Source organism: Scleropages formosus, chromosome 21 (assembly GCF_900964775.1).
Source record: "Scleropages formosus chromosome 21, fSclFor1.1, whole genome shotgun sequence".
Classification (NCBI taxonomy): Eukaryota; Metazoa; Chordata; class Actinopteri; order Osteoglossiformes; family Osteoglossidae; genus Scleropages; species Scleropages formosus.
Window position 1 is genome coordinate 22,479,602 of NC_041826.1, and position 12,128 is coordinate 22,491,729.

At 46.9% G+C, this 12,128-nt stretch overlaps 1 protein-coding gene across 1 annotated transcript; it reads left to right on the top strand.

The window, feature by feature from the left end:
- Positions 1-7,757: 7,757 nt before the first annotated feature.
- bbs12 (Bardet-Biedl syndrome 12) lies at positions 7,758-11,708 on the top strand. Its single transcript, XM_018729902.1, has 2 exons — positions 7,758-7,793; positions 8,941-11,708. Exon 2 carries the CDS (start codon positions 8,941-8,943, stop codon positions 10,933-10,935), a length of 1,995 nt encoding a protein of 664 aa, XP_018585418.1. The 5' UTR covers positions 7,758-7,793; the 3' UTR covers positions 10,936-11,708.
- Positions 11,709-12,128: the final 420 nt, after the last annotated feature.

Below are 12,128 nucleotides of genomic sequence, written 5' to 3' on the forward strand. Positions count from 1 at the left end.
TCTGAAGCCATTACTAATACAATATTTAATTGTGACGATATGATGTACAGTGAATAAAAGACTAGACAATCAGCCTTCTAGTTAACCCCTCCAATTTTGCCCACTTCTAGTTACGCAATAAGCAATAAACATCTGGCACACCTTTCTTATGCTGTGTTTTCACTTCTCAGTAGGCTAACACAAAAAGGTAAAATCTGAGTAAAATTAAATATGTTACTTCTAGCAATAAAAACCATGAGATACTGTATGTACAGTAAGTAAGAATATTGAGATATACATACCAAAAGGTAAAGGAAGCTTACATGGAGAATTATCTACTGTAGTCTGTAGTCTAGGGAGGCGAAACATAACATTTTCTGCACTGAGTTGGAAAACGTTCCCCTTTGCTTCAGAGGGGCTACCCAGATATTAGGCCAATGAGAAAACCGCATGCAAGCAGCGTGCGCTTTCCTCTCTGCACTTGACCTTTAGGCTTCAACGGCTATCCTCGTTTACATGTAAAGGTTAAAAAAATGAATCACAGACTCACTGGATGAATTGAGATTTAAGAGAATGCCAGTGAGAAGCGTTGAGGCCGTAGGAGTCTCAGTGTGCGAATGCTCTAGAGATGAATAGTGCCGCCAAACCCAATGATCGTTTCTCTTTTAATAAGTATCAAAAGTGCAATACATATGTTTCAAGATGCTGAGAGTAACATTAATTCTCAACGAGCAGGGAGTAACGGGGACAGCTGGTAGTGTGTTAGTTGGCTCTGTTTCCTTTGGACCCAAAGGTCACAGGTTTGATCCCCACCTCTGGCTGTAGTACCCTTGAGAAAGGTACTTCCCTGAGTTTCTCCAGTAAAATTACCCAGCTGTCTAAGTGAGGGAATAACTGTAACCTTAACACTGGAAGGTGCTTTGGAGAAGTTCATCAAATGACCAAATGAAATGAAACAGCGATATCTGTGCGTTGCCCAAAAAAAGGTCATATGCTTTAGGATCATAAAGTGTGAGGCATCTGTGCTCGGGAGCCCTTCTTCCCTCCTTTCTGTTGTGGACGAGGCCTTTCTCTCGGGAGCCCACGTCCAACTGCGCAAAGGTGGACAAACGGCTCCCATGGCGGATAACTGTGTCGCCGGCTGTTGGGCCGATCACGTGCGTTCCACGGGGTTAGTACGTTTACCGCGGCTTATAATTTGCATTACTAGTTGTCCTATTTCTTTATTTCTGTTGCATTTATTTGCGAAAAAAAAGAAAAATCCACGGGAGGAAAATGACAGAAATAGAGAACAGAATGTGCCCGGGGAGCTCAGAAAACCAACAATCTTGTCGAAATCGAAAGAAAGGTTGAAACACAGATAATTCAAGCGACTGCGGTGATTAAATCAGCTATTCACAAACCAGAAAGAAGCAGATAACAGCACGCTGAACAGATAATATTCGCTACTGTATGGTGAACAACAGATCGAAACGTGTGTCCGACGTCTTATGTTCGCCATGCCATGAATTATGTTGTTCCATGAAATATTCGAGTAATTTCTTGAGTAATATAATACATGAGCATGACTTCAGATGGACGGCAAGATTGTTCCATACCTTCTGAAGTAGGGAAAATGAAAGTACGGTGTGGTCTGGGTGGTAAACCTGTGAACTACTCCCATTGGGAAAGTGAATAATCCCATAACGGAAGGAGATTCTTTAAAAACTGAAACCAAACACTTCTAGAATGGATTTATTTGGAAAACACTCCAGATGCCAGGATTACTGAACAAGGGAGGAACTAGTCGATGGCGATGGAAAAGCAGCCATCCGAACAGGTATTTTTGAGAAGATGTTTTCGAGAGCTTCTGTAGGTGCCTGCCCACGCAACATCGCTATATGAAATGTAAGGATTAATCGGACAATAATTCAAGGTGATAAGAAGTTTGGTGGAGAGAATATGTCTAACGTGGCTGATGGTACCTATGTTTTTGCTGTTGAAATTCTGGAAAATATAACACAAATGTACAGTATGTGACCGGTTAAAGTCCTCAGCTGCTGCATTTTAACAAATATTTACACAAACTACATCTCTTCATTAATATTGGTCTTAACCACTCTTGCATTTATTTGTTTAGCTGATGCTTTTCTCCAAAGCAACTTACAGTTATTTACCCATTTATACAGCCAGGTCATTTTCCTCAAGGAATTCAGGGTAAATATCTTGCTCAAGGGTACTACAGCTGGAGGGGGGGATTTGAATCTGCAACCTCGGGGTCTAAAGGCAGCAGCCGCTCTAACCAGTACACTACCAGCTGAGCTATTCCGTGTACTATACCACGTCTGTACCATATCGGTACTATATCTGTTTAATGATTACTGTACAGTCTTCAGTCTGGGAAAAAAGGGGTGAAAAGGAGGATCCAGCAAGGTAGTACTAGGGGGGGGTGGTATGTAGTGTTGTGGTTAGCAATAATGCCTTGGGATACAAAGGTTGTAGGTTCAAATCCCACTTCTACCTGTAATATCCTTGAGCAAGATATTTACCCTGAACAATTCTGGTATAATGACTCTCAGTTAGTTGGGAGAAGAGCATTTGCTAAATGAATAAGTATATTTGGAGCACTTAGACTGCAGGTAGAAAGGTTTGAATTGCAGGAGGACCATATCTTTGCAACACCTATACAGGTCAGAGCTGTGAACTGGTTCGGCAAGAATGAGCTGGAGTCTTGAGATCAAAGTCGTTCGTGGACTTTCTGCAAACCGTCGGGTTATTTCCTAGAGTAGGACTGCATCACGGCGACAGTGCAGAAATACACACTTCCTCAATTTGTACTGTGTGGCTGTCATGGAACGATTTTTCAAGGCTGGAAACAGTTCCCTGTTGAGCTGTGTCAAATGCGCAGTGTGAAGTTCCCGGTGCCGCTGCCGTTTATCCGGGAACTGCTCAACACTCGCTTGCAGCGTGAAGTCGGCGTCAATTTCCAGCCGGTGACGCGTTCCGCTGCCCAGCTGCTGGCTCACTTTTTCCAGTGCATGTCCAAACGTCTCGCCGGTTTACATCACGGCGTTTCACTTTCAAGGCCGGGGTTCGCATTGCGCGTTCTGCTCTGTCCTCTCGGCATCCAGAAAGAAAGTGGCCGCAGCTCGTAGGCAGAAGGTTTTCTCAATCGGACACGCTGAGTAGGTGATCAAATGCAAGGATCTCGAAGAAAATAAAGCGCACAAAGATCAGGAGAGATCCTCACTTTCCCGAACCACTTATGCTAGTCGGTGTCACGGTGGCCCGGAACCTCTCCCAGAATCCCTGAGTGCAAGGCTGGGGTGGGGGCGTACACCCTGGACAGGACGCCACTCCATTGTAGGGTAGCCACACACATGCGCCAGCTCAGCATCACCAATTCAGCTGATTTGCAGGGCTTTGGACTATGGGAGGAAACCAGAGCAGCCAGGGGAAACCCACACAAAAAGACGCAAACTCAACACAGGCTGAGACAGACCTGAACCTATCGCCAAACAGTCCAGGCACTGCAAGGTGGCAGCACCACCCGCTGCACCACCATGCCTCCCGAGGACTAAATATGTTCTGTCTATTGTAAATAATACATAAAAATGGGGTGAAATGCTGCAGCTCAGGAAGAAAATGTTTCCCTTTGGGGTTGAGGTTATGGGTGTTAAGCTTATGGTTTTCCTACTTCACCATGTTCTCAGCGGTAGCTGAACGACAAGCAGCCCCTCCTCCTTTACTGAGAACAGCGTGAATTTTGATTATGTGGGTGACACTTTTGTTTGTGGGTCATAACAAATGTTAAAAGACAAGTGTTCAGTGCTATTCTTGTGTTTCAGAACCAAGGATAAACATTCAAACTGAGCTCATACCGTGGATCCATAATTTATTTCTTATGCCATAATTAGTTTTTTCAGTTTATTTGCACAGCCATGATTTTAAAGCTTGTTTCAGTAAAGCAACAGTAACGTTAATCAATTCTGAAGAAAAATGTCTGATGCCATGCAACTAGTTAAAGGATAGAAAAAAGGAAAAAACACTTTTTTTGTGTAAAATGACACTTCAGATGCCCTGTTTGTGTTGCCCGTTACATTGATCACAAAATGTTAAATACTATTTGCGTTCTTACATCCTGTGGGTGTTTCTCCCTTGGTTTAACCGTTCTGCGTTAGGTAATGTTCGCTCATTACCGCTTTCGTTCTTGGGAGACGGAATGATATTTCCTCTGTGTCATGCATATCTGCATGTAAAAAAAGGTTTGAGTGCCGCAGATTCATTTCCATGTCAGATGGAGACTGTGCTTAATATCGAAAAGGGACTCATATCTGACAGGTAGGCAGAATGCTGTCGTAATGGGTGAGGGGCAAAATAAATATCAAATGCAAATGTATTCATTCAAATGTTGAACCACTGCAGGGCCTTTCCTTCATAGTTTTTCAGTGGCGACGAAGTCGACGTCAATATTGTGCCAGTATCGGGTTTTCGGATCACGGACATGTCGGCGCAACAGCTTCTTGAGGGGCTTTCGAAACAGATGGACACAACTCCAAATTCATTTTTTTTTACCGGAGGGACAGGATTCCATCTTAAAAATAATTTAGGCTGGATCTTTCAGAAGGAAGTTGTGTGAATTCTCTCTAATCTCTGGGCACAAGTCTGCAGATTCTATTTCATAATGAGATGATCACCCCCCTAAATTAACAAAACTCAAGTGGCCAAGAAAGCCAGTGACCAGCTAAGTGTCCAGTTTTAAGTGAAAAGTCCACATTAATTTCACTTGAAATGTTTTTATTGTGGGGTGCGGTGGCGCAGTGGGTTGGACCGCAGTCCTGCTCTCCGGTGGGTCTGGGGTTCAAGTCCCACTTGGGGTGCCTTGTGGCGGACTGGCGTCCCGTCCTGGGTGTGTCCCCTCCCCCTCCGGCCTTACGCCCTGTGTTGCCGGGTAGGCTCCGGTTCCCCGTGACCCCGTAAGGGACAAGCGGTTCTGAAAATGTGTGTGTGTGTGTGTGTGTGTGTGTGTGTGTGTGTGTGTGTGTGTGTGTGTGTGTGTGTGTGTGTGTGTGTTTTTATTATTTACAGTACATTGACACTTTTACCGATATTTACATATTATTGGATATTGTTTAACAAGATTTTAATTTGGGTTCTTGTAAAAAGTAATATTAAAAAAATTACATTTGTGGATATTGATATTTTAAATCTGATGCCATGCAGTAATGAAAATTTATATTAAAAAATTGATAATATTTATTTTAAAATATAAAATGATCATAATATAAATACTTTTTAAATGTTGTTGAAGACCTGCAGCTGGTAGGGGGTGTGATGGTGCAGCAGGTTTGACTGGGTCCTGCTCTCCAGTGGGTCTGTGGTTCAAGTCCTGCTTGGGGTGCCCCATCCTGGGTGTGTCCCCTCCCCCTCCAGCCTTGCTCCCTGTGTTGCTGGATTAGGCTGTGGTTTGCCATGACCCTGCTTGGGACAAGTGGTTTCAGACAGTGTATGTGTGAAGACCTGCAGCTGGTTTAAGGGTAAGCAGCTGGAATTGCCACAGACACCATTATTCATTAGTTCATGATATTGTCTCAACCCATCTTTTAAGAGAAGGTTGTAGTGGTCCAGCACCAATCCACAAGCACACGGTGTAAGGTTAATCAGAGTACGGCCTGGACAGCATGCCAGACTCCTCACAGGATAGTCACTTACACACACACACACACACACACACACACACACACACACACACACACCATCTGAAGTTGCTTGTCCCAAGCAGGGTCACATTGAACCTGAGCCTAGCCCAGCGACACAGGGCACAAGGCTGGAGGGGAGGGGACACACCCAGGACAGGATGCCAACCCATCACAAGGCACCCCAAGCAGGACTCGAACCCCAAACCCACCAAGGGGCAGGACCTGGACAAACCCACCGCACCACCGTGCCCGCCCCAGTCATTTACACGTTACAGGTAATTTAAAGAAAGAAACAAACTAAGCTTACTCAAGAATCACACATCTGCAACTCTTCCTCTCTTTCTCCTAATGTAATGCACAAATTGTATTCTTCTGAGATGTACGGTGCTTTGGAGAAAAGCCTTTGCTGAATGAATGAATGTAGTGTCTCCAGTTTAAATGTCTTTGAGTTGCAGGAGAACACACAAACTGAGCCAAATTTGAACCTGCATCCAAATGGCCAAGACTGTGCAGCAGCAGTGTTATCCGCTGCACCACTGTGCCACCCACAGGGCTGCCTGACTTAGTGATTTATTTGTACATGTTTCAACATCAGTCAAAATGTTATCACGAACCAGAGAAAGTGAGAATGGGGGGTGTAATGTAAACTTTCTCTGCTCTGATGATGGCCTCTCGACTGATGCTGAACCGTGTAAATAAATCACCCAGACCTGCATACACCTAAAAATCAAACTAATTCAATTCAGTTCGGTTCAATTTCTTTTTATGGAGCGCTCTTCTCACACAGTGACACAGAGCACTGAACGGAGGCATAGGACAAAGGAAGGGAAATTGTTTGTTCTCACTTATTCTTTGGGGCTACCAGCCTTCTCTCTTATTTCTAAGCCTGTGACTTTTGTTTATTACACATTACAGCCAAACTTAGCATGTACATTGTTTTAAAGAACAACATCTGATCTGAACAACTCTGCTCGCCTTGCGTAGTGCGTGACTTCACCGAAGCGCATATTTTCAAATGAGGAACTTGTTCGCTCAAAGCGTTTCCCATGAGGATTTGTGAGGCCAGCTTCTGTGGCCGGTGGAGGGGTGGAGGTGGCTACACGAGCGGGACAAAGGCACAGAGACAGGAGAGTCCTGGAATAAAAAGGCTTTATTGAACCACAGCAGCAAGGACATGGCCCCACTGTGGACCGCAACCGCAAACAAAAACAGACATAAATCAAAGCAATAGAAAAATGATCAAATAACCCAAACTTGGCCCTTCCCTGCCCCCTGTCCACACTCCGTTACACCATAGCTACACATACCTCCTAGCTCTTGTCAAAGCTGTTTTGTGCCAAAACAAGTATATTAACCTTACTGTTATAAGTTACATTTGTATGTAAGCTTTTGTTGGACCTATGCTCCGCTTTCCAGGTGGACCACAAAAGCAAGATTTCAAATGGAAAAAAGCTGAAGATTTTTCATGAAGTGGTTTCTGTTTAAGTCTAACAGATATTCTATGACGAGTGTCGGAAGTAAAGCCCACATACTGCGCAGCCTACAGTGGGATAAAAGAATGTCACCGCATCTGATGTTATTAATGGTAGCAAAATAAAAGTTGTCAAATGTTGGTGTACGATGAAAAACTGCACCACATTCCATTAACTACTCGACTGCTGTGAAAGTAAAAAAAAAATAAAAAATTAATTTAAAAAAACAATTTGTTTTAGCGTTCAAGGCAATGATACTAACACACCCATTTCTCGCGTCACAATGAAACAACACTATTCAAAATGAACTCTTACTATTCACGATTAACTTAGTTAATGTGAAGATTATTCACATTGTTCACAATGATTGAATCCAACATTATTGTTAATGTTCAATAAAATCAATATTCTAACTCATCTAGCGCCTGCTACTTTTACTTTCAATTTAATGTTTAAACTTGACGTTTTGATAAATATCACGGAGGTCATCAGTCATCAGTGCAGAAAACAAGCCTTCATGAAGGCGGGAAGGGTCTGCGTCTGTAACGCGTGGCTTCCTCGGTCTCCTAGCAACAAGCTCGGGGGTTTACCGAGGAACTCCTCTGCGCATGCGTGCCGTGAACGCGCACGACCGGAAGTGTGCGGAACGCTGCTGCTTTTAGAGGTTTGTGTCGAAGTGGGGAGCGGTTGCAGTATGACGGGGCTATATTAATATATAGAAAATGTATTTACGAGTTACCAATCATGTTTTTGCTCATAATGTTAAGTACCACAACTATACACATCTCACCAAGGTAGCGTGAATGTAGTCTCAACACAGGCGGATGTCTTCCTTAACTATTACTAATAATATTATTTTTATTATTCGGTAGTGTAATTTTAATAAGACGTGTTCGCTGCTTTTTTTTTTTGTTCGAACCAGTGGATATTTCTATAAAGGCTGAATATCCTGGTATCGAGTGGTGGCGCTGCGAGCCGGTGTTTAAAATAAGAGACTCAAACTTTTAAGTGCTTTTTTTTAAAATCACATGATTTTACGCACACGCGGCACGGTTTGCGCAGGTTTCCTCTGTTGAAGCATGTAATAGTGTAGAATTACTCAGCTGTCTGAATATTTTAAGCGTTCGGTTCGGGGTGACTACAGTTCAAAAGTGGCGAGTTTAATATGGTAATAAAGTACTTTTCAACGAGTCTTTGTGTTAAGTCTGTCTGCAGGAGATGTTACACATTTACCTGACACTTTTCTCCACTTAAAAGTTTTTAATGCATTTATACAGCTGGGTGATTTCATGAGAGTTACTCAGGAGGAGTACCACACTGGTAGGTACTATAGCTGGGATTCAAACCCATGATCTTGGGGTCCAAATGCAGCAGCTCCAACCACTAGGCTACCAGCTGCCCCTTTTTTGAATACCTCCTTAAAACGAGCACATTGCCAGGTTCAGGACTGACAACCACCTGGCTGGTTTATGCTTTCGCTCGTATAAATACCAGATTCTTTCTCGTCCAGCTGTTTTAAACAGACATTTCGCGCATGCAACTGCTTGTTTTATTTTTTTGATCAATGCCTTCAGATGCGTGACAGTGTGACAGCCATCCTTCCCGTTGACCCCACTGAGAAAGTCCAGTGTTGTCGGTTCCCTGTGCAACATGAGTCACGTTCGCTGAGCCGAGGGCTCTTTCTTCGGCTCGTACCCCACGCTGGAGTGTAGAAGCGCCGCGCTGCTCTGTCGGCTCTCCCCTTTGTCCATGTATCGCGAAAGCGCTCTCTATTAAACTGGGTGTTAACTGTTAATTTGTCTTCGTTGCAGATGCCTTGGGGGTGTGGGGCAGTTGGCGGTGAGCAGCATGCTGGGCTACAGCAGCTCATCGCTCTCGCAGCAGCGACTAAGTCCTTCCTCGGTCCCAACAAGAGCTACAAGTTTGTGGACGATCAGGCCGGTCACGGTGGCTCGTTCTTGGTGTGTTCGCCGTCACGCCTGCTGGAGCACTTAGAGCTGAGCTGCCCGGTCAGCCAGCTGCTCCTGGAGACCGTCCAAGCCCATCAGAAGGCCTTCTGCACCGGTGCTGGAACACTAATTTTTTTGGCTGGAGCATGGAGCCTTGCAGCTCTCGAGTGCCTTAGGGACGGCATCCCTGTGTGCGACATCGTCTCGGCCCTCACGGAAGGCCTGGACTCTTGCACCGAGGCCTGTAGGATGAGCTGCGTGACGGTCGCCGAGGCCATTCGCAGCTACGGTTCGCTGAAGAGCAGGCAGGCGAACCGGGCTCATGGGGACGCTACTTCTGTCAAGGTGTCGAGCCAATCGGCGACCGGTTCGGATGTGTTCCACAGCTCTTCGGCTCATTTGCCCGGACAAGCTGCAAGCAGGTGCGGCAGCCTGCGGCCAGATCAGGAACACAAGGCTCTCGCATCCCTCCGACACCGAGCGAGACTCAGACACAGCAGGTATTTCAACGAAAAAGAGGAGAGCACCGGGGCAGAGAGCGGTTCGGAAAGGTCACCGAGGTGCGAGTCATCGTCCTCGCATCTTTGCGATTTAGGAAGTGAAGATGTTGCGTTCCTTGGCAGCACGGTCAGTCATGGAAGCGAGAATTTGATGAATCTGGTCATAGAGGCGAGCAGGATTCAGAGGGAGAATTCAGAAGGGCGACTGCTCGGTGGCACGGTCTTCGACGTGAGCAAACTGGCCACGTGTTTGGTAGAAGGGTTGTGGGAGGAGCACTCGTGTGTCACATCTGGGCTGGTCACCTTCGTATCTGTGGATCAGGCTTCTCTAATCCAGGGCCTGACGAATCAGAGTCTGCGAGTGGCCATATTTGACGGCGACCTGAGCGAAAAGTACCGCCACTTGGGCTTCCGCAAGCCCTCTGGCGTCCGGCGTGTCGCAGAAGTTTCAAATGCGCCGAGGCCACTCAGGGAAGGCGGGTGGCTGGAACGCGTCTTGGATACCCTGCTGCAGCTTGAGGTGAACCTGCTTCTTGTGAATGGGGTGGTTTGTACACACTTGGCCGAACTCTGCCTTCGCCGTGGTATTGCATTCGTAGAGCGGGTGGAGTCCGGCGTGTTGCAGCACCTGGCCGAAGCCACGGGAGCCGTGCCGCTCACTTACGTGACGCAGATGAGCGAGCACTGTGTGGGGGAGGGAGCGCTCGTGGCCATCTGGAGGGAGGGCATCGGAGACGGGCGCCGTGTGGCCGTGAACATCCGCGCAGGTAGGAGCGCCCTGGTGACCGCGGTCATCACCAGCACCGTGCAGAGCAAGTTACGGTCCCTAGAGGATCGCTTCTGGGGATGTGCCCACCGGCTGCACCACTCCCTCCGAGATGGAAAGCTTCTGCGCGGCGGCGGCGAGGTTGAACTGGACTGCATCCGTCACCTCCGAGGACTCCTGAGAGACGGCCCTTCAACAGGCGCATGCGGTCAGAACAGGTCGGCGGTGCTGCAGCGCATGTCGCACGGCTGGATGGACTACATCGCAACGCTCTTGTGGAACTCTGGGGAGTGTTCATCCAAGCTGGAGGCCTGGGATGCCTGCAGCCGAGCCGCCGAGCAGCAAGTTCCAGGGTCTACCCTGCCGACTGTCATCTCAAATCTGCACCCGCAGCTCAATGCTGACTGGCTGGAGGGCGGCAGGGGTGGCAGGAGCGCCACGCCAGTCTATGACAACATGACGGTGAAGCTCGAAGCCTGGAGGAGGGCTTTAGATCTGGTTCTGATAGTGCTCCAGACAGACATGGAGATCATCGCTGGCTCCTCGCACAGAGACACCGAGGGGCTGCCTGCACACTTTATCATCCTCTGAGCAAAACAAGGAGCGTTTGATCAAATTAAAATATATTAATTTAATTATTTTTACTTGCATATTGTGCTGCTAGGGCAGCTGCTAGTCTATTGATTAAAGCTCTTACCTGTGGACCTGAAGATTGCAGGTTCAAATTCCACCTCCAGCTGTAGTACTCGTAAGTAAAGTACTCCCCTTCAGTTGCATCAGCGAAGTTACCCAGCTGTATAAATGGGTAAATAATTGTGTCAGCTGAATGTAGCCATGTACAACAGAACACAAGTGCTGTTAGAATTTATAGGTAAAAAAGTGTTTAACAATATTTCTTTTTGCTCACCAGCGTTTGAACGATGAGAAATACCAATGCGCCCGTCCGTATGTACTGTACGTTCCCAGCTGCTGTGTCACCTCTCAGCCAATACACTCACGCTCTGTGGATCAAACGCATGAGCGGTTGTATTTCCCGTGATTGCAAAGATCAACTTAACGAATGCAACGCATGAAGACCTCCAACGGGAGCCACTGTCGAGCGAGATCGGCTCGGACCCGGGGCCGTACGCTGAGCTCCTGCTAGCGACAGAGAGGCCACGGAGAGCCGGTCCAGCTGTGTCCTGGCGTGGAGTGAGGGTGGGTTGCCAGTGTGGTGCTCCCTGGTCCTTCTGCAGCATGTCTGTTTCATTGTGTGTTTAAAAATCCCATACGGTGTGTGTGAACAGGGCTGGTCCAGGCAGCAGGAAAATGTACACGATTACAGTGAAAATGAAAGGAGGAATAAGAAAAAGTGTCAGAACCTAGGTGGAAATATTTCCTGGGCTCTCAGCATGAATCAGAACTGTCATAAATATCACTGTGTTACCCATGTGTATTAGTCAATTTTGACTTTTGACAAAATCCACGAGAACTGGTCAGCGGTCGGTCGCTCATTAGCTGGCAATTTCCCGTGCTTATACTTGGAACGTCCGTTTCCACGTTTCTAAAAAAAGGTCTGGTTGTACCCAGTCTAGGGGGGGTGCGGTGGCGCAGTGGGTCGGACCACAGTCCTGCTCTCCGGTGGGTCTGGGGTTCGAGTCCCGCTTGGGGTGCCTTGCGACGGACTGGTGTCCCGTCCTGGGTGTGGCCCCTCCCCCCTCCGGCCTTACACCCTGAGTTGCCGGGTTAGGCTCCGGTTCCCCGCGACCCCATATGGGACAAGCGGTTCAGAAAATGTGTGTGTG

Coding starts and splice junctions, on each gene's coding strand:
- bbs12 (XM_018729902.1), top strand. CDS start 8,941: ATGCCTTGGGGGTGTGGGGCAGTTGGCGGTGAGCAGCATGCTGGGCTA.